Here is a 23,791-nt window from a genome sequence, read left to right as displayed (position 1 = left end):
GTGGCTCTCAGGCCTGCAAGGCCTACTGGCACAATCACTGTGGAGCTGAAAGATGGAGCTGTACTGTGGTAAAAAACAGCTTTAGAGAGCATTCTCCTGCAGGATCCAATTTAATATGCGAAGCACTCAGGAATGAAACATTTCCATGAGGAAAAAGGGCTCGGGCATGAAGCTTTGGCCCACGTGGGGTTGGGGTGTACATTCAGTGCCCTCAAGAGGTGCCACATGAAATCACCCTGGCAGCTCTGCACAAATACAAACTTCTCCAGGGGAGCTGCCAGGGTATGTTAGTGGCACCCATTCTGCTGACAGGCCTTTTCTGCCCACCTCAGGGTTTGTTAGCCCTGCCAAGAGTGAGGGAAGGGCTCTCTGTTGTCAGCTGCTGGGAATGGGGAGAGGTTTTGGTGGAGGCATCCAAGAGTAATAGAGCAATTAATGCAGGAGCAGTATGCAGTGGAAAAAATAATAGTTAAAAAAAAAAAGAAAAGACAGCTCTTTATCTGTTTAAAAATGTCCTTTTGTATTAAAAAAAAAAAGAAGAACAACAACTAAAAACACAACTATACTGGAGAGAAGCAACAGCTTATTTTTTTCAGCATTACCTTTTTTTTAAGTTTGTTGAGGTTTGTTTTTAATGTGGCCACACATAAGTGAGTACTGTAGAATCAGAAGAGTACAGAAGTCAGTAACTATCAGCTTGTATTGTCCCTCTCCTGATTAATGACACACACCCTGGTAAGCAAGAGCATAAATGAAGATGTCAAACAGATGTCTGCGGGCTGGTGGGTTTGGATTTCCACTTGGCCAGTCCCTTCACTGGGGAGTTCTGTGCATTATGGCTACAGAGGGTGGTTTTTCCACTGTGCAGTTCTGCTGCAAGAGCTTTTTATGGCTGTTTCAGTGAGAAAAATTATGTGAATATCCTTCACCACTTGCCCCTTTTTATGGTCCTTGGCATACTTCCCCTTGGACTAAATTGGGTGAAAATGTTGTTGGTTCTGTGTTGCTATTCAACACACCACAATTTCCAAATGTTTCCTACCATCAAAATGAATTAGTGGAGGACACTGCTCATTCAGGCTCTTGTTCTGCTTATTTTTGGAAACATTTTCCTTCCTGTTTCATTCCCTTAATTGTTGTTCAGATTTGACATCTAAAAAGCTGAAGAGACATCTGTAAAATGGTGAGCAGCTAGAGTTAGATGTGGGCTGTGTTACAGTCACATAATGGAAAAAAAAAATCTATGAAAATTGGAACTTGGAATAAAAACTACACCATGCAGCTGTATTGGAAAGCTCCTTTGGGGGAGCTTAAATACTGGATACTTCAACTCTCACATGCTTAGACTGGGTTTAGTCAAACTCCAGCTGGTAGAGAGTCCACAGATGGAAACGTTTTGCTGGGACTTTGTGCTGCTCTCTCAAAACACTTCCCCTCAGTGTGCAAGAGCTGGAGCACCCACTCTGCTCCCTCACACTCCCCTTATTTGTGTTTATGCTTGTCAGGACTTGTTATTTTATTTTATTGATAGTGGAGATTGCATTTAGCTGAAATCTAGATAGTAAATCCTTGTAGCAAAAAACCTGGGTCCAGTTTGCAGGGAACAGACTGCAGCTGTTTGGTCTCACCGTGTGTCCTGCCTTGCTTGGGAGCCTTGGCTCAGGGGTCCTTGCTCCTGCAGGACCTCAGGAAGCTCTGCCTGGCTGAAGACATCTGCTTGTGAGGAGAGACACATCAAAGCAAACCAGTGCTGCACAAAAAGGCTGAAAGAGTAAAAACTCCAAAGAAAATGGACAAGGTGAGAGCCTTTGGGGGCTCAGCAGGTAACAGCTGATGCTGCCGTTGTAAGTACAGGGGATCTTCAAGGGGAGCTGCCAAAGAGCCTCCTCCTGGCTTTAATTCCCTCCTCACCTCCACAGGAGGGTGGAACTGGTGTGATCAGCCTCAGCTGTGCTGCAGGCTTGGGTTCTGCCCAGGAACAGGAGGTTGGCATTGTCACTTGTCCTGTTTAACAGGAGTTGCCTCCGCTCCTTGCTCCTTGGTGAGGTGAGGGGTGACAATAACCCTTACAGCCTGTGTCAGCAGGAGATGAACTCAGAAGGGTGCTGGGTTTGGTGCCAGAAGGGGGAGCTGACAAAATGGGACATTTCCCAGTTACTTGCACAACTCACATGGAAGAAAATGCACTTTGAGCCTGCCTGCAGCTGGATGGTGGTGCTGGAGTCAGCCCTGAGGACCTGAGCTCTGAACTTCCCTTCTCCTGCAGCTCCTGGTGAGTGGGCTGGAGGCTTGGGGGCAGCTGATCCCTCTGAACAGGGAAAAGCAGGAACTGCCCAGTGCTATCCCCAATACCGATCCCCTGGCTGAAGGGAAACCAGCAGCTCCCAGCCTTGGGGGAACAGCAGAGGGAAACATCCCTGGCTGCTCTGTTACTGCATTAATTATGCTCTCACATTGCATAACCTGGCCCCACGTGCCAGGCCACAGGAATGTGTTTTTGTGTGCTGCTCCTGAGCAGTTCCTGGTCCTGGATGAACACAGCCAGAGGCGCAGGGATGGCTCTGTCACAGCTTCTCTCGGTGGCAGCACACCCAGCCCAGGCAGAGAGGTGAGAAATCACTGCCAGCACAGCAGAACTGTGTGGAACCCCTGTGAGAAGCATCTACACAAATCCATGAATGCCAGGGATAATCTCTGTTCAAGGAGCTTCCTCAGCTCTTTATTTGACTGCCAAGGAAAATGTGTTGTCAGATTGGGAACAAACATTCCTGGTCTGCATATTATTAAAGTTTAATAGAGGGACTGGATGACCTCAAGCTAGATGACCTTTAAAGATCCCTCCCACCCCAAACTATTCTATTAATCCTTGTCCTGTGACCCAGCATCTCCATGAGCTGGCCCACAAAAAAGAATGCCAGAAATGCCTTCACTTTTTCCCAGGCAGCTGGGACTGCAGAAATGCAAGTGGTATTAGCAGTGGTGAGCACCTTTGTGGTGCATTCCCAGCTGCAGGTGTACCTACAGCTGAATTTGCCACATCTGAGGAGCTTCTTGTCTGGGATCTTTGCTTCAGGTCCATTCCTGCAACACCATCAGGGAGCTTCGTTTGAGGCTCTTTTTCCACCATGGTTGGATGATGCTTATTTATGGCCTGCCTACTACAGCAAGAAGCAAAATGGAATAAATCAGCAGCAGATGTTAGTCTGGTGATTTTTTAAATGACAATCAAGATGCAAAAAATTCTGGCTTTTAGCTAAAAGTGAACATTATCATTTCCCATGCCTACCTGGTGTGTGTGGGTCATGGCTGGGGATTCGAGATTGCAGCTCCTGTAATCCTGACAGAGTTTTTGAGCTCCTTTCCCTGCTGAACAATATGGCCAGATTCAAAGCATCTGCTCAGTGTCACAGTCACTTTCAGAGATTAATTTGCAATTCTGAGCTTGGCCAGACTTTAATAAGTGTCAGTTTGCAGGCTCATTCTGGCCAGTGCTGTTCCTTGTGTGAGCACTGAGGCTCCTTCCTCGCACCCTGAGCACAACAAAGAGCCCCTGGCCGTGCTGAGGCTGCTGTGAGCACCAGGCAGGTTATTATGGTGGCCAGTGCCAAGTTTCAGGTGATTACTCCCAGTGCTTTTGAGCTGTTGCAGCTTTTGAAAAGTCCACCTTCCCTCAGCCTAGCTAGAAGCAAACCTGCCATTTCATAGTCGGAAAAAATCAACAGGCACTGACATTTAATAAAGAAAGCTCATATAGAAACTGTTCCCTCTGAGGTGGCTGGCTCGAGCAGTGTCACAGGAGATGGATGAGCAGTTATTTTCTCTGCTATTGTCACACAGAGTCTCCTTGATGCCAGCTGGCTTTATCACCATTTCTGAGAATCTTTTTTTCCTGGATTTTACCAAGTATCACAAGGATTTCTGTTATTTTCTTGCATTTACCAGCAATGCTTTGAAACACCTGTGGTAACTGAAAACTCTGTGCAAGTGGTTTAAATTAATCTGATAAGAGTATGATTAACTTGTTTAACCACATATCCTTTTCAGGTGTCTGCACTTAGAAACATCCTTAGAGCATTCCAGAGCTCCAGAAGGAAGTGTGAAACTTCATTAACTGAGTGTTTAACCTTCCTTTGTGCATGAGCAGCACATCTGTGCTGCTGTCTACACTCAGCATTCTAACAGAACTATTTAATGTTTCAGCTGGGTGTTGGCTTGAGTGTCCTGCATACTTTCAGTGGTTTAGGACTTTGGTGTGGCAAAGGTCATACCAGGAGCTCACCACCATGTCCCTTCTCAGGTTTCTGCAGCAATGGGCACAAACAGGCTGCTGGACTGCAGCCCTGGGGAGCAGCACTTCTGTAGTTCTCAAGTGTCATTCTCAAAATTCTCTGTGGGACTGAGTGGGAATAAAGCCCTCAGGGAAGTGGAAAAGGGTATACAGTATCAAGAAAACTAACAAACTCATGAAATGCCTAATATTGCCCTGGCTCTGTGGTTCTGAGGCTGAAGATGCCTGACAAACACTGTTAACACCAGCTCACAGCTCCCTTCATGGAACAGGTGTGAGAGAAAAACATAATGGGAGAAGCCCAAGGGTCTTGGGGTGGCATTTGATATTTAAAAATCCACCTGTGCTGAGCACAGTGAGCAGTCCTACACTTTCCATTCCTTCTGGAGTCCTTGCTGAACACTCCTCTGAAGTAGCTCCTTTGTCACCTCACAGCTGGGTGACACCATCCTGTGACAGCAAGGCACAAGCAGCATCAGCACTGATAGCACCACTTTGCATACAAACACAAACTTAATTGATCCAAAACAAGTGAAAATAAATGATAGCAGCAGGGCAAGCCTCATTTTGCCATAAGGAATTCTGTATCAAGGCATGCTCTCTTTCCAATATTGTCACTCTCATATGGGTACTGCCAGGTCAGAGAAACCACTGGGGGGATCTCTCCCAACATATATTAGTGGGAGTTGGCTTTTAGTGGGCTTGTACTAGAGATCCTTAAGGACCTGGTCAAGTCACAGATGATGGGAAATGCAGTTTTAACATCACACCTATGAAAAAAAAAACAGTGTCTCCACTGTACATCCCTCACTGATCACTCTAGTTGTACATCTACTCTCATATCTGTAGGCTTTTGTTATGTACTAGAAATGGGTATTTCTAGCTACTCACCTACTTACCATGGTCTTATTCCAACTCTACAGTGGTCTGTCCTATTTTTTATTCACCTGTGATAAACAGAAGCAATAACACTGATTCTCTGTAGTGAAAACTGACCTGGAATACATCAAATAAAGAGAAAATGGCTATAGCCAGAGAATCCAGTTTAATAGCTGCTATACAGGAAGACTTTGTTCTATGATACATTCTGGAAATAGTTTTCAAATGTTACTTACAGATACTGTATAAAATAGATACCAGTTTTATTGATTATACATCAAGACTCTTTCATCATTTAACCTGCTATTAAGTAATATATAAGATGTGTGGTGGAAAGTGAGCAACACTTTACAGGACAATCTAAACCTAATAAATAGATCTGTATCTCACCATGAGATTGAGCCACTGCTGTGCCTTTGTCAGACTACAGAGCAACCACAATGTCACACACGCTGCTACAGCTGCAGATGGTAAAATTGGAGATGAAAATCCCATTCCTTGAGCAGCTCCTCTTCCCTGCATGACTTTTTTGGCTTTGGTCTGTACAGTAACACTGTGTGTGCTTGTTTGGTCCATGCAAAGCTATGAACAGTGTCTCATTAAGAAAAAATAGAATTGAAATTGAAGAGGTATCATTTCAGTTAATTTGGGGATAAAATGCAGAATCTCTCTGATCACAGGAAGGGCAGTGCCTGCTCTTTCTGGGTGTCTATTTCAACAAGAGGGTGGAAGTAGCTACTGAGGTGTTTTAAGCAACACAGCTCTTGGTGTCCAGACTCTATGTAAGACACTCTTAGTAGAAGAGGTTAGCAAGGATTGTACTCCTGTTTGTTACAGCATGTGTTTGGGAAAATACAGGCCAGGGGAGGAAAAAAATTTAAAACTCAAATCTGAAACTGGCACTTCTTTACCCACAGGCTTACCACACCATTGAGAACACTTTCACTCTGGAATATACAACATGGCAGCTGGGTTCAAGCTGCAAACTGCATGTTTTCTATTGTCACAGGAATCAATAGCATACTGGAAATAAATAAGGAAATAATAATAAAAAAAAACGCTGCGGTTTGGCTGAATCGCAAGCAGTGTGCACAATATGCCAGATTTACAGAGAGATTTCCCATTCAAACAAACTTCAACAGAAACAGACCACGGGGGAACAAACTGCATGTGCAGGAAAATACCATTGGCACCACTTGCCAGGACTTGCTGTGGCTTTACAGTCCTTGCAGGGAGAGGGCAGCACCTTCACTCGAACATCTCGTAGTGCCGCGTCTGCCTCACCCGGGGCACCATGTCCATGAGCAGCCTGCAGGGACAGCACCGGGGTCAGCTGGAATAAATACAGCTGGGGCAAATAAACCCCTAAAGCTTACAGGGTATTAAGAAAACACCAAAAGTTAACCTATGGGTAATATAATGTATTGTAATGTAATGTAATGTAATATCACGTAATATAATATAATATAATAATTATGTATTAAATTATATATAATATTATCCTATATTTAATATATCATATATAATATATATGATATATCATATGTCATATAATGTTGTATAATATATCATTATAAAATATATAATAATAATATAATATATATTAAATATACATTAATATATATTAAATATTATATTTTTCATATATAATTATATAATATATAATATATTATTTTGAATATATATTATAAAAATATATAATATATATAATTATAATATATATATCATTATATATAGAGATATATATATCGTTCTATATACAGATATATATAATCATAATAAAATAATTATAATTATATAATTATAATTATTATATATATTATATTTTACTGATATATTATACAATATAATATATATATTATATATTATAGTATATATAATACATAATATATTATATATTATATATTATATATTGTATATTTTATATATTATTATATATTAGTATATAATATATAATATTAGATTATATATAATATATAATAGATAATATCTATTATATATAATAGAAAATAATATATATTATATATACAATATAATATAACATAACAAAATATACCTATTACATAGGTATAAGAATATAATATAGTATAATATATATTATATTATATATTATATTCTCATTCTATATTGTATATAATATATATATTATATTATATACTATTACATAAATATATACCTATAATACAGGTATAATATAATATAATATAATATAATATAATATAATATAATATAATATAATATAATATAATATAATATAATATAATATAATATAATAATTTACCTATTCAATATGCTTGTAAAAGAAAACCCCACATACACTATTCTCAAACAATGTTCATGATAATATTTACCTAGACTTTATCACCTTATATCTAACTGCACATACTTTGTGATAACTCTAAATAATGGCAACATTACACTTAACTTTGTCACTTTCAGTTTAATGATCATTCATAATCCTTCAAAGAAAAATACACCTTGGGCCATAAATGAGACACTCAGAATGACAACTCACTTGTAACTTTACTCAAATACTTCAAGAATCAAATATTTTAAAGACATTATAAACACAAAAATGTGTCATTTTTCCTCATGTGCCAAAACATCTCATGCCTGTGAAACCTGACATGAGATGTTTCCTTTGATAATTTTGAATTAGTCTTGTAAATAGTACTTTCAGAAGCAGTTGTATACCTCACTAAATAAAATTCATACAGCTATAGGGTGTGTTACACCACTAGTATCCACTACATAGCACTTTAAAATATATATTTTTAGACAAAAAAAGGGGAATGCCTAGTGTTATATATACCCTAAAACAGGTGACACTATTAAAAGGATTTAAAGTCTTTAAAGAAATGAAGACAAAGGAGTTTATTTATTTAAGAATATAGGTAACAGGCCAGCTGTAGTCCACCACACAAAGGATCATGCACAGGACAGCCCCAGAGCTGAATATTTAAATATTCATTAATAAAAAAGAACTCAGGTGGTGTAATAGCCTTTACAGCTTTCCAGAACAGTGAAGTTTTACAGTGGAAATTGTGATTATACTGGCCTATTTAAGAGTGGTACTTCCTATTAAAATGTTAATTGAATTTTCCAAGTTGAAAAAAACCCTAAACCCACATAGTTTCCAGCTGGGGGCTGACTGCAGCCTGGCCAAGGGCTGCTTCTCAGTGGGCATAATTCCAACTAAGATGCTCCATTTCCCACTTTCTCTTGTGGCAGGTAAGCCATGAGGGATTAAGTCCAAAATTTGGGTTAGGTTCCATGCAGTCAAGGGAAAATGTGGCAGCAATGAAGGGCATGGCAGAGCTCCGTTTGATTTTTTTATTCTGTTTCTGATGTGAATCAAGAAAGCATCTTAAAATTCGAGAGAAACAGCATCTGAAACAGGAGCCTTCAGTTCAGAGGTTGCCAAAGGCAGGGCTGGGACAGAAATCAATAGCAAGATCCCTCTTTTATTTTGGGCAATTTTCCTTTAATCCAAAGGCAAAGCAGGGCTCAGAAATGTGCCATAAATGCAAAGAGGACTTTATCCATCATTTGTGGTTATTTTTTCAGATATTGTATTTCAAGTATACAAAAATCTAAAATGATTCTGATTTCTTTTTAAGTCCTGGTTGCTTTCCAGCTGATGTGGGGAACACGGCCTTTCATAACCCTTTCCACACATCCAGTTCCAGCATTGGCTGCTTGTCTAATAAATTCCAGGGACTGATTTCACTGGAATTACCTAAACTCCCAAAGGCTATGACCTCCCACCTCTGAGGGCCCTGCCTGCTCCCAGGAGATACTCACTTGATTCCATAGGCAGATATTGTGAGTCCAATTAACACTCCTATACTGCCATCCAGGAACCAGACAGAGGAATTGTGTTTAAACACTTCTGCACTAAGAAGGATGGAAAATCCCATTATTCCACCTACAAGAGAGTTGAAACCTAGAAGGGGGAAAAGAAATAATTAAAGGATGAACGCCAGGAAGTCATGGAAAGGGAAATGGTTTTGCACAGTTTCCCTGTCAAAGTTTGGAGTTTTTATTCCATTCTATGTATTCATTTACATGCTTGGCACTATTGCTTAGAGCTGTAGACATTGCTGATGACATACAGGATAATCCTGGTAATATTTTCCATTTATGCTTTAGATATACCACAGTAGCTTCTTATCTACTGTTTACAATTCTAATGAACATCCTTTTAGATTCCTTTTTTTTTTTAAATGTTCTCTTTTTCTCTAAGGCTGTCCCTTCAAAATTCTCATAGAGCTTTTGGAAAAATTAATGTCCTTTTCCATTCAGTTCCTGTTGGATTGATTATTGATTTGGGGTTTTATAAGTCATTCCTCGTGTTCTGGTTTTAACTCCAAATTCCCCTTTTCTGATTTTTTTCCACAATAACCCAAAAGATACCCCTGTTGTTCTACACAAAAAAAAAGGCACTGAGAATGTATTAATAATGTATTAATTTGGTGGATCCATACACTATTTAACCTAGATAAAAAATGAAATATCAAACTTGAAATACTCTATATTGCTTGGTGAGCCAGCTCTAGCCAGCTGCTGTTTACAGACTCAGCCAGGTTTTTGCAGTTTCCATGACTGCCAACAATGATACACCTGACACTTGTTCCTGAGCCTGTCCTTTGATCCACACCTCTCACATCCAGTCTTTGTCTATTTACTCATTTATACTCATTGAAATTATGCATATTGTGTCTATAGATATAAAGAATATAAAATATAAATTAATAATTAGAATTTTAAACCAGTGTTACTTCCCCTGCTCCAGCTTAATTCAGAATCCATCAGCACAAATGGATTCATGCAAAAGAACAAAACATTTTCATGCCATTCTTGGCTGATGGTCCCAAATAATTTAAAAGCTACTTGCAAAGGAAATTGTTTTCCCTTCCTGACTCTCATTCAGGCAAACCTTTCTTTGCTGGTGTGGCAGGAAATCATGGAATGGCTGCAGGTATTAATCCAGACACTGCTCTGAGTGTAAGGCCAGCACAGGAAAAAACAGGTGGCTAAATCTGGGTAGGAAACAGGTACCTGAAACCTACAGGAAAGTTGGCTGACATCACTGACAGTCACAGAGTTGTCCTCTGGGATGTCACAAAATTCAAGGCAGGAAATGGCTATTTTTATTACCCAAAAGGCCAAGAGCTTCTGCTGTAAACAAACTGTACAAATGACATTTTGCCTCATTAGGATTCATACAACCAGGATTTAAAGAGATATTGCTGTTAAGCCCTACTCTAAAAAAAAATATTAAAAGAAAATTAATAGAGCTTGACATGCATAAAAGAGAATTTGCTGTTATGAAAATAAAACTAATTTTTAGGAATAAGAATTCATGCTCCTTTCACTCTAAACAGTTTGTTGGTCTGGAGCCAGGGATTACAGGAGGTAAATTAGCAGGAAACAGAAAACACTAAAAAAAGATATGCAAGGGACTGCTAAATCTGTCTCAGCTGCTGAATCACATTGTCTCTTCCTGATCATTAATAAATCAAGTACATATGTAAATATATCTTGTGAAAGCAGATATTTAACACATGTTAAGATCAGCCTCCTACATTTTCTGAAGTAGTTCTAGAGGGGAGAAGAGAGATAAAAACCAGGCTGAGGTAATTGTATACTTCTTTTCCCTAATTTTTTTAATCAAAGAATGAGCAGTCTCCAGCTCAGAAGCAGTATCATTAGCATGAGGATGTAATTATGGGGAAAGAGATTTTTCTGTCATACAGGAGAACAATTCAGAGCTGGAGGTTTTTAGGAATTTTCAGTTAATATTTTGGCTGAAGGAACAGCTCTGTTTCAAAACTAAGCTACATTTTTTTGAAGGGAGGGTTCCTAGGCACAGCTCTGAAATTTTCAATGTGTCCCACTTCCACCCTGGCAGGGAAAGAAGTCAGGCTCATGGGCTGCAGTTCCCAGCACCTTTTGGTTGGAGATATTTAAATTTTCAAATATCTAGAGTGGCAGAGCCCCTTGGAAAGGATAAGATCTCTGAGCTGGAGATCTGCTGGGAGAGAATCCCAAATGCAGGGAGGCAATGGCTTAGTTGTAACCCCCTCACTGCTGTTCTGATGCCTTTTTTGCTTCTTTCAGATTTAAAATATAAATACTCATGAAGAATTTATACAAGTGGGATGATAGAGATACTCATAATATGTGCTATCACACATCATCCAGAAAAAAATTAAGTATGTTTAATTTGCTTAAAATAAAGCAAAATTTATGTATCTCTAGAGTAAGCTGAGAATTGAATTTCCTTAAAGTGAAATCTGTAGCAAAGAGTAAAATAATTTAGGTACCACAACCCATGAATCATGAACACCCTACAGTGTTTGTTTACTGAGTAATTCACACTGCCCTGGCAGATAAATCTGGGAGAGATTTGTGAAACTGCTGCCACCACTGTGGCCTCACACATGTGAAAGGCAGATCCTGGGATTTCTGCGGATTCAGGAGCTTGAGCCCTGGCAGTGAGAGGAATATCTGGACCTACTTTGAAAGCAGGATTTCCAACCTGCCTTTAAAAGCAGAAGCAGTCAGGGGCTGATGCAGGGGTGGCTCCAAGGGTGCAGGGGAGGAGATCCCAGCAAGGGATCTCAAACCCCAGCAGGGCCAGAGCAGGGCAGGGCAGGGTTTGTCTCACACCTCTGCTGAGTGGTAAGGGAAGCCCTGTGGTGACAAATGACACCAAGGGGATGTCACCAGCTTTGTGATGATCCCTGCTCAAGGCAGGCAGCGTTTCTGGAACAGACTTTGCTTCATTTGAACTTTCATTTGAACTTTTTACCAGGCATAGGCAGTGAGGATGGAGGTGACCTAACCAAAGCTCTCTAAATTGGTGTCACATCCCCCTGCTGCAGCCTAACTCTGACCAACACACCTCTAATCCATTATCTGCTCCACCTCTAGCTCTGTTATTGCTCACTATCCACACATCCACTGCTTGGCCGCCACCAGACATTACTCATAATATTTCTAGCCATAGCATACCTTAGATGATTGGAAAACCAGAGTCAGGCTAAGTCTGGTTTGCTCTGTTACCTGAATTCCAGACCTGAAGCAGCTGTGGCAGAGGAGAGAGCTCTCCAGCACATTCATGGACCCCACACTGAACTTTTTAATGGTGTTAACTCATTTCAGCTGAGCTATCTGTGCTAGAAGCCAGGGGTACCACAGACTGTTCTAGGGTTTGGGTCTGGGTTTTTTCCCATTTCTCAGTGGCTGCTTTATTTCAATGTTCTTTCATTCGCAGCTCTCATCATGCAGGGGTCCCTGGAAGAGAGTGTAAAAGCAGCAGGATCAATGTTACACTCACCATCAGTTATCAGTGCTCTGCTTGTAAGGACCTTTCCCAGCATAAATTTGATTACTGCCAAGACTGTGCAAAGGATTCCACTTAGAACAGAGACACTATACAGAAAATCATCCTGGAGGAAAAAAAAAAAAAAAGTCAGACATTAGTATGTCCTCTGGTCGTGTCCCACCTATTAAATGAAAAATAGTACTAATTACTGTGCTACTTCTTTATCATTTGTGAGAACTGAGAAACACAACCTGAGACCAAGATTTCCTACCTTATGACTTCCACAACAGCTGGTGCTTATTTTGCTTGTACTATCACCTGCAATTGCTTTTGCAGCCATAATTAATGACAGTTCCAATCAACAAATTGTGAATTGACCCAGCCTGGTCAGAGTCAGGAGATGATATTTACCTGTGGGGCTGAGTGCAGACTGCCAGGGCATCCAATACCTGATGCCAGCACTAATGAAGTCCCCACAGGCAGGAGGAAAGCTTAAAAATAGAATCCCACTCACCAGACCAATATTGATTCTTGGTGTAAGAAATAACCATTTAATGTTGTTTCTGATTCTGGGCTTGCTTTGGTTTTGTTTCATTTCCTTTTCCAGAAGTCTGGTTCAAGCTACATCCATAAAACTTCTGATGCTGACGTGCAAAGTCAGGTTTAGCTCTTTCATAGAAAACAAATTTTTTTCATGGACTTTACATTTCACAGAAACATTCCCATTGCTTAATTTGCACGTGAAACGTGCTCCCCAGGCTCCCCCAGGAGAGAGCTGTGTGTCAGGGCAGGCAAAGAAGAGTTAGTTATTATTGTTTAACACCATTCTCCAAAGGCCTCCAGGAGCCCCCCAGCCCTTCCTGCTGACTGGTTTGTGATGGTTTGCATCAGTCCATGGGCTGCAGAAAAACCCACACCTCTCAGCTGCCACCCAAACACAGAGCTTTGAGTTACATTCATTTATTACTCTTGATAGAAACTTTAATTCAAGCTGTGGCAACAAGTAAAGGAAATAGCAAGAACCCTTTTTTAATTTGTATGTGCAGGTCTAAGTGGGCCAGTGCCACTGGGACCCTGCTCCTGATGAAAACACTCTGGCAAAAGTCCCCGTGGGTACCAAACATTGTCATGGTGATTCATCAGCTGCTCCATCCATTTTCATTATTTTAGCAGCAATTTGAAACCCAAAGAAATCAAAAAATGGTTTTGAAAGCTGCTTAGGAAGATACTGGGAATTAGATTACTGGTATAATGTACTCATATCCCCAAATAAATCATTCAATATTTTTTATACAATTTTGTATGTCATATAATTTTTAAGTCTACTTCACTCACATCATGAGCTCATTCTCTCTAGGCCTGGTACAATATTAACAATATTAAGTAATGAGACAAAATGTACTGAGGGAAAGAGAGTAAAATAGAAGCAACGAGAACACAGAACTCAAGTACTGGGTAAAGGTAGGATAAAAAGCATTCATAAAGTTATTTTAACAGAATGACTGAAAAATATACAGGCAATTTCCAAGTGCTAGGGAAAGACTAAAGAAATATTTGGTTGCTGTCAATCTAACAAGGAAAGCTGGGAGCTCTCAGAAAGTCTGAAGTGACAACAAAGCTTCAAAAGTCTGGATAAACTTTGCAAAAAACCCTCAAAATTTGAGATCCTTGTCAAAACTATGCCTCTAATTTTTACACATCTTTCTCAAAAAAAAATCTATGGATCATAATACAAGGTATTTTGCAAATTGTTCCAGAGATGTTCAAAATTCCAGTTATTGATTCAGAATCCTGAAAAGGCAATGCCTTATTCCCTGTGCTATCATATCATGTTTCATCCTCTTAATGGCACTTTATTCCGAGCTTTTTCTTGGTTTTTTTTCTTGTCATGGCATGCTACAAATTTTTGGGGTGAATTCAGTGTTTTTCCTGCACATGTCACTAAAACACAGTATGTGGAAATGCATCTTGTTTGTTCTATTTGTTCTGCTATTCAGTCATGATCAAAATGAGTCTAGCAACTCCACGGGAATCCGAGAATGACCTAAATGTACAGAAATCCTACAGATTTCTGAATGGAGTCATGAATTACTGAACAGGCTTTTTTATAGGCGATACATATTCAGGATCTAGAAATTGTTTCTAAGTTTGACTTTTTTCCCACTGAATCAGACAAGACAAGCTCATTTTGTTGCTAATACTAACCACTAACTACTAATACTAACCCCTGATAAAAGAAAAGACCAAACAAATTGAAGCTGCTTTGTTATCACTGTGGATGCAAGAGAAGGAAGAAATTAAAAACCGTGCTCTGAATGCAGATGCTTTTGGTTGTGCCAAACAGCTTTTTGGAAGGTAATATTCCTGGGTTTAACTCTAAACAATTCCCAAAATATCTAAATAGTGCCCAAAATCTCTAAATAACACCCAAAATCTCTAAATACTACCCAGAATTGCTAAACAGCACCCAAAATCTCTAAACACCACCCAAAATCTCTAAACAACATCTAAAATCTCTAAATAACACCCAAAATCTCTAAACAATACCCAAAATCTCTAAACACTCAAAACTTCCAAACACTACCCAAAAATATCTAAACAACACCCAAAATGTCTAAACAGCACCCTAAAAATCTCCTAACAGCACCCAAAAAATCTCTAAATAACATCTAAAATCTCTAAATAACACCCAAAATCTCTAAACAGTACCGAAAATCTCTAAACAGTACCCAAAATCTCTAAACAGCACCCCACAATCTCTAAACATCTAAAATCTCTAAATAACACCCAAAACCCCTAAACAACACCCAAAATCCCTAAACAACACCCAAAATAACTGAACAACACCCAAAATCTCCAAACACTACTCAAAATATCTAAACATTACTCAAAACCTCTAAATAACGCCCAAAATCTCTAAACACTATCCAGAATCTCTAAACATCACCCAAAATTTCTAAATAACGCCCCAAATCTCTAAACACTATCCGGAATCTCTAAACATCACCCAAAATCGCTAAATAACACCCAAAATCTCTAAATAACATCCAAAATCTCCAAACAACACCAACACCCAAAATCTCTAAATAACACCCAAAATCTCCGAACACTCCCAGCCCCAGCAGGTCCCCGCAGGAGCCACCGGGAGGCGGCAGATCCCGCACTAACCGAGCGCGGCTGCGAGCACCAAACCAAAAGGAAAAAAAAAAAAATTTAAACTCTCTTTTTTCAGTATTTCTCTGTGCTTTCTGGAGCCTCGGAGCCGGAATAAGGACAGTGACAAGGAGGTTTTGGGGGTGTAACAGAGCAGCCCAAAGCGGCGATGCCCAAAGCGGCGATGCCCAGCAGCCGGGCTGCTCCCCGGGCAGGTGAGGGTGGAAAAGAAGAAAACCATCTCACTATTTTGGCAGTATTGGCACTATTTTTGTGCCAAGCTGCTGGAACTGCTGTAGGACAGCAGCATTCGGTGAATCAGCCGAGGGAAGGGTAATTCATGGCATCCTGGGCTGAGCAGAGGTGAGGGACACGCAAGGCTGCGGGCTCCAGAGGGTTAAACACGGCTGTGAAACGATTCCCAAGGAACGAACTCACCCTTCGGAGAGATGGAGGCAAGGAAAGCCGTAATGGAGATGTAAATGAATAAAATCAGCCGGGCCATCTGGCACCAGGTCCCTGCGGATGCTGCCCTGTCGGCAGCCCCTGCCTCCCCATCTGACAGGCACCGGGGGCACATCCAGCACATCGCCCCACGTGTGCTCCGTGTTATTTTAATTAAAGCAGCAGCAAGTTGGGACAGATGAGAAAAATTTAAATTCTGATCATTTCCATACGATAAAGGCTTCCCAGTGTGGTAAATAAAGCGCCTTTCTTTTGCATTTCTTTTCATCATATTCCCTCACTGCTACCACACTGTACATGAGCCCTTAATTAAAGGACACCTATCTCTGATTAGATGGCTTCAGGTATAGACCAGCACTGCACATAAAGCAAGGTCCATATCCTGGGCTGCCTGCTCATTACACAGCATTTTAATAGCTACAATGTCCCTACTTAATATTTATTTTATACTGTGGTTTTATGCTTTCTTTCCTAGGAATAAAATCTTTTCCTCTTTTACCTAAGAAAGGAATAATAGAAGTCAGCAGGCAGCTTTCCTCCACTTTGTCCCAATGCCTTGTCCCCAGCTGTGCAGCTGAGAAGGGGGGGTTGCAAAATTGTCACAACAGTTCTGCCCCTGCTTTCAAGGATTTCACCAAAAGCAGCAGTAATCTTATGGCTCCAGAAAAAGTTTGTTGGGTTTTATGTTGCAGCTTTGATCTCTTCCTGAATCTATTGCAGAAAGTAAAAAAAATTAAAAAAAACACACAATAGATTCTTCACTGCTTGGCTTATTAGGTAGAAATATTTAACCAATTCTCAGCCTAGTAATTAAGTTGTAGCTGATTTGTGTTCCTAATCTTTCCCTAGAATGCATATTGCTAATGCTGACCCTAAAACTTTGCCCTGATTTTGTGTTTTATTTCTACCAGTTCCTCTCTGCTCACTCTCCTTCAGTTACAGCCTTTCCACATTTGAGATGTAAAAATGTTCTCATTTCACTGGCATGTACAGTATGGAGTCAAAAGATATTCACTGGTATGGGGGGAAGCTCTGTCCTTCCTTGGTCACTCATCCCAGAACAAGCTGCTTCTCCCATCCAACAGCTGCAGGCTTCCTTCCACTCCTCTGCCCTTTCTGAACCAGCCAAGAGCTCCTCCTCACTCCTGCAGGAGCTGGGAATCACTGCTGCTGCCTTTTCCCTGCCATTTTTCCCTTTCCAGAGAAGCTGGTGTCTCACAGTGTTTTGCCTCTGCTCAGCTGAGCCTGGCTGCTCTTGGCTGAGGAGGTAGGGATGTGTTTCTGGAATGCTGCAGATGGTGTTGGCAGGAGCAAAGTCGTGGCTGGCCCAAACTGAGCTGAGTTTGTGTTGTTAAATATTAATTTTGCCCATCTCTGCAACTCACCATCTGTCTCCTGGAACCCAGCAATGACCCTTCCTCAGTCCAGGTGCTTGGTGGCCATCCTCCCCAGCACCTGCCAGGTTCTGCTCCCCATCCCTACCTTCACACACTTCCCACAGCCTCCTGCTCCTCCAGCTCCCCCAGCAGCTGCCAAGGCATCTGGGCACACTGGGGTCACTAAAAGCCCCTCTGCAGAGCATGTTACTCAGTGAAAAAGGACTCCCTTTTCTTCCCCTGAAGGATTAAGTTACTATATAGAGCGCAACAAAGATGTTTCTATTACAAGCACTTGAAAAAAAATTCTAAATCTCTCTCACACTTTCTCCCAAGTAATAAATAGTTTATATAATCAGTCTAAAGGGAGCTCCTGGGAAGCCAGAGGGTCTCTCTCACTAGCAAGCTTCAAAAGGGATGAGTTCTAATTGCACTTCACTGTCAGAAAACAAACCAACAGCCCAGTCTCTGACTCAAGCAGGAGACAGTCCCTTCACATGGAGATACAAAGAACTATTATTAGTACCAAAAAAAAAAAATCTTATGAATGTTTAAACTTGTCTTTGGTGTGACAAAGCAATCCCACAGCACAGAATGCTTTTTCAAGAAGCAGATAACAAAGACAGGGTGTGCTGGATGCCACATCAAGGCATGGGGCCTGGGAGCTGAGGGAGCACAGAACTCTCTTAGGTGACCTTAGGACTCCAGCAAAGAGTCTGCTTAACTATTAGATCAGTCATGCTTCCCATTCTCCCAGAATTCATGCACCAAAGTTATGGAACACAAATTAAAATTGTGTTTGTCCGCCCTCAGAAGAGTGAGACTGATGTTTCCTATGAGCAGGGAGCTGAGAGCAGCAATGTATTCCACATCACCCACCAAGTGGGGAGCAGCCACCAGCTTTTCTTTCTTGTAAAAGCTGGAAAAATCTCTTTATGGGAAAATCTGGAAAATCTGCTTTTCACCTAAGCAAAGAATGATGTGTAGCTGTTCATTTGCCCTAACCCTGTCTTACTCTTCAATTCAAGTATCCACAATATTCTCAATAACCTGCAAGAAGCACATGCATTTTGGGCCAAACCCCAAGCCATACAGAGAAATAACAATTATAAAGCAGGATTCTCATGTATAATTAATGTGTATGATACTTTGATTTGAAATGGCAAGCAATAAATTATATATGAGGTTTATAAATGTATAGGGAAACATGTATAAGGACATGTGTGCATATAATCATAAGTGTTATTTGTTATGCTGCTACTGGCATATAATTCAACTGTTGACATTGTTAAATATATGTTTATGATGTATTTATTTTAAACTGTTTAACCAATAAATCAATTAGAACTCACAAAGATACACTGTGCCACCCCTACCTTTCTTTTTCAGCTGTAATCAATAACATACAATAGAATAACATATGGCCTAATTTTTCAAGAGATTTCATTTATAAAAGCATTGGAGTCACCACAGGGGATGGGCTGCACATCCTTCATACACAAACTGATTACATCTTGCCTTTGTCCTGCAGGAAATGTCACAAATATTGCATGATGCTTGCTTACTCTTGCAAAAAAGTGTCCTTTGCCATACTAATGAGGACAAATGCCAAACTGCATTGACATTACATGTGTTATACTATTACCCAGGGAAATGCAAGCAGTAACTGCATAGTAAATGGATATTGATTTACAACCCCAGGTGAAATTAAAACAGCCTTTCTCAGTGTGCTTGGGTTGGGCTTTTTGAGCCTTCCTCAAGAAACAAGAAAAAGTCTGCAAATTATTTGTGGCAATGGTCAAAATAAAGCACATCATTCACATCTAAATTATATTTGTACTACCCAAGAATATCTAGTAATTGACATGATGAAGGTAAAGGGGCAAATGATGAAGAGTTTTTCATCACAGAGCTGGCAAGCCCTAACAACAGCAAATACAAACACAAAGCAATTCTCAAAACCTACACTCAAGAATTTTTAGATTCCTTTCTCAATATATTAATAAAATGTCAAAAACCACTAAAATCTACACAAAAATCCAAGCATGTCATCAACAGTATGCAAAATCACTACTGCTTCTTATTTGTAGTGAAATGTGTGTGTATCAGATCCCCAGGGACAGCACTGGCTGTGGATATTGCTCTCTGAAACATCAATAAAGGAATGGTAATTCCTTCCCCTATTGGGAATTATCTTATTATGGCTAACACAGGTAGGAGAACAAATGCTGAAAGTAACAATGAGGGAAATATTCTGAATCTCATAAGGAGCCTCAGTAAATTATTTCTGAGCCAACAAGAGATGATTCTATTTTAGGTTCAATAGTCATCATTGTAGGAAAAAAAAAACATTTTAAATTACATGATCTGAGAAATATTCGTTTAAAATTAACCTGAAGGGTAAACAAAAATGAAGACTTTCTCTTCCAAATGTCAATTACTGATTAGCTTTTTAATTCAGGTGTATTGAACAAGAGCTAAAATTATCAGAAATTTTAATTCCAAACACTCCAGAAAGAAGAGCAGCTGGCCTACTTCATCTAACACTTTCAGCAAGTGCTGGAACAAAGCAAAAAAAGAAAAAAAAAGGAGAGGGGAAAAAAAGTCAAAGATCTGGCTGGTGAAAAATATTTCCTTAGGGATCAATGATATGAAACTGAAATAATAACTGCAGCATGTCATGTTGAAGCAGGCCCATACAGAATAAATATTCCCAGCTAAATAAAAAATTCCCAGCTACATAAAAAATAGGACAAAAACACAGAAAGAACTGGAATTTGCAGCTGTAATGTTCCCACACATCAATGGCACATCTCTCTCTCCTGTATAAAATTTGGTTTTCTTTGGGTTTTGTAATCTTTCCATATTTTTTTGGGTTTGATAATGGCACTGAAAGATCCTGGGAAGGGCTGGGGACTCTAAACAGCTCCTGTACAGGAATCTTACCCAAAAACTGAAGCATTCTAGAGATACAAGAGAAGGAAACAGCAAAATTTCCTTCCAAACGTGCTCCAAGGCAAGTGGAAAATGTCATCACATCTCTAAATTCTCCAAATGAGGAAGCTTTAATTAAAAATATTTTTGGGCAAGTGAGAATGGAGGCCACAGCTGGACAAAGGGACTGACACATACGGGCTGACAGAAATTGTCTCCCCCCCCACACCCAAATTTGCCTCCAAAGGAAAATGAAGCATCTCTACAAATCCAAGGTGAGGTTGCACGGCAGACAAATCCCCTCTGGAAGTGATAGGAAAGCTCTATTCTTCTCATATCATCCTCTCTCCAAGAATTAGAAACCTATCATATGTTTTTTAATGCTCACAAAATGTAATGTAAAAATCCCCAAAAATGTGAGAGAAAAAAAGATCCATTCCACCTCTCACTGCACATATTCAATATTGGCATTTTCCAGCCCTCTTGGACAAGGAGACCCCTTCAGTTGCAATATTCTCCTACATCTCCCTTATCATCAACCCTGAAATTCATGACTTCAGTAAATAACTCATTTCAAGACATACACCATTCCATGGATCATTGTTGAAGAACACTGCTCTACATCACAAATACCAGAAAACATTGGCACAAGGGATGGTGTTTTGAACACTGAGAATTATTATTATTACATCTCAGTTGCTTGAAAACGAAATTTTCACAGTTAAGAGATGTATAATTAATAAAAATACAGAATTACATAATAAGTGTATAATTAATTGTCTGGCCAACTCTCCTGACACAGAATATCATTTTTCAGGGCAGGCTTCTTTTTAATTATAATATAAATACAAAGTCCTGTGCAAAGGGAAAACCATAAGTTTACCTAATAATGACAGTTTCTGGACTTGCTGCTAACTGCAGGAAATGAAATCTACAGTTAAAGTTCTCTAAAAATATCAATTCAGTGCTAAACAGTAATTTGCAAAAGTGAACATATTGCATAAATCCCTGGTGACCCTTATCCTTTGAATTCCGTGGGCTCTCCAGGCTTTCTCATCTAAAGATGGAGATAAAATTAAAAAGAAAAGCATGAGGAAAGTCACTCAATACCAAATTTGGGCCTTTTGGGCCAGTAGGGCCATGGTTGCTGTTGCATGTAGGAAACATTCATACAACCAAAGCCAAAATTCCAGACAAACACTTCTCATTAAACTCATCCGAATTATTTTAAACTAATTAATCTATCTAGTCATTCATAGCCTCCTTACAGGCTATGCCAAAGTTAACTACAGCCCTTAGCATATCAAGCTAGGGAACCAAAAGGAGAAATCCACTATTTCTGTGTTTCCCAAGGTTTTGAGGCATTCAAAATAATTACAAAACCAATGCTTGTGCTGAAAGCCTGTGTTGTGACATAACACTACCTACTGGTTATTTTTACTTCAGACACAGCAAGAGGTAACACAAACAAGAAGCAGAAAAGGAAGGCAGGAGCAATATTAAGAAATACAGAAAGTCAGGAGCTCTAATTGTCCTCCCTCCTGTGCCAGAGCAGATCAGGAGTGCTGTCATTCACAGGGTTTCAACAAAATCACATCCAGCATGGAAGAAAAGAGAATTCAAATGGGCGACTGGAAAATGTCTGGCTGAGCTAACCATGAGCTCCTCCCTGTAAATTGAGCAGCACCTCCCTGCAGCCTAACAGAAACCTGGGGGCATTTCAGCCCCTTACACAATGGGGAAGTCAAGGTGGAAATGCCATTAATGTGCAGTAAAGCTGTCACTCTCTTCCTGGTCCTCTGAGTCCTTCTGAGGATAACCAGACCTGCACCTGAAATCATCATGGGAAATGGCAACAATACAGGAGACTCCTGTTTCTAAGTGTCCACATAAGTAAAAGAATATATGTTCAAAACATTTGGAAAATACTTCAAATTATTTCTTAATGATATGATTTATATATTTTCTCTTATTGCTAGTATTTTCATGAAAATAATTATTTCAAGATTCACTTTAAGGACAACAGAATCTCCACATCAAATAATTCCCAAAATCTTTCCAATATTTTTTTGCCATGCGCGTATTAAGAACTGACAGACACATAACCAGTGTATCTCATATGCAACAAGAATTACAATGAGCTTCCTATCATTGATCCAGAATTATTCAAAAGTTATTGACTCTGCTTTTAGGATTTTAGTCATAGTTCTTTACCATTAGCAAGCAGATACTTAAGTACCCAGTCTATTTCATTTCTAAAATTAAACTTGTCCATATCATATTGTTTTCTCCAAAACTTCTGCAATTTGAAATGAACTCAGAGAAATTATTACAAAGTTCCTTAAGTTAAACAGAAATAAAGACATAAAAAGAGACTTTATAGCTCTGAGAACAGTGAAGTCAGTCATGTTGGTTTGCATAATTATTATCATTAGTTTAATCTTGTATTCCTCACATAGAGCAGTGCATTCCCAACCATCTCCATCCTCAGGGCTGACAGTACCAACTTTGTGTTCAGCATCTGATCACCAAAAGCAACATTTTCCAGTTGGGTTTTTGCCACATTATCTCCCTTAAGATTGAAGTCACACAGCTAAAATTTCACAAGATTCTTTAAAAATTACCCACATCTTCAGTGACCTTTGCTGCAATAAAGGGCAACAAGGATGTAAACTGTACCAAAAAATCATGGGACTCTGACTCACATGTGAAACTTCTGTTGAGGCACAGATCCTCTTAATTTAGTGCTGAGCTCTTCACCCCAGTTTTATACCAGTTTTGGACACTGGTGGAGTTGCACTACCTTTCCTTGGTCTTAATGTTCTGCTCTTGCTCACACCACGAGGATAATTCAGAATAGCAAGTTAATAGCAAACCCCAGTTACACAGATATCACACAGAAAATATTTCAGGTCACTACTTTGATACAGAACTGGTTACTTCACTGCTATGCAAAAAACTATTAACAGAAAACATTGTTACTGTTATATATATGATATATAGCCACACATTAAAACCAAATTACATGGTAAGATATTACAGAAATTAGTATCATTAGCAATTAGTTCATCAGTGGCCCAAGAAGTAGAAGACAGCACCCTGGATAAAGGATCTGAGGCAGAAACTTCTGCCTCCTACTGATGAAATTTGAGCAGGTTTCCCCTCTGCTCAGATGCTGATGGCATGGCCTGGGCAAGTGCAGCTTTGCCGAGATCACAATCAATCAACAAAGACCCAAACAAGTGAGAAAGAACAATTTCTGTTTAGAGCAGCTAAGGGAGCAACAAGCAACCTGAAAATCAGCATCACAGTGAGGCACAGCTATGGCAACTGGAAAGGTTTCTATTCAACAACATCCTCTTC

The 23,791-nt window shown here is 39.8% G+C and overlaps 1 protein-coding gene across 2 annotated transcripts in view; it reads right to left on the bottom strand.

The window, feature by feature from the left end:
• Nucleotides 1-6,140: 6,140 nt before the first annotated feature.
• The window catches only part of TMEM163 (transmembrane protein 163), an 85,889-nt gene continuing 68,238 nt past the window's right edge, over nt 6,141-23,791 (bottom strand). For both annotated transcript variants that reach the window (XM_064718197.1, XM_064718199.1), the window contains 3 exons: nt 12,513-12,624; nt 8,972-9,113; nt 6,141-6,476 (listed from right to left, as the gene is read on the bottom strand). In XM_064718197.1, coding sequence (XP_064574267.1) covers nt 6,416-6,476; nt 8,972-9,113; nt 12,513-12,624 — 315 coding nt within the window. In that variant the 3' untranslated portion in view covers nt 6,141-6,415. The remainder of the gene's footprint in view (nt 6,477-8,971; nt 9,114-12,512; nt 12,625-23,791) is intronic.

The sequence above is a fragment of the Zonotrichia leucophrys genome, chromosome 7 (assembly GCF_028769735.1).
Source record: "Zonotrichia leucophrys gambelii isolate GWCS_2022_RI chromosome 7, RI_Zleu_2.0, whole genome shotgun sequence".
NCBI classification, from domain to species: Eukaryota; Metazoa; Chordata; class Aves; order Passeriformes; family Passerellidae; genus Zonotrichia; species Zonotrichia leucophrys.
Note: the sequence above shows the minus strand (reverse complement) of the source record. Positions and strands in the feature narration are given on the sequence as shown.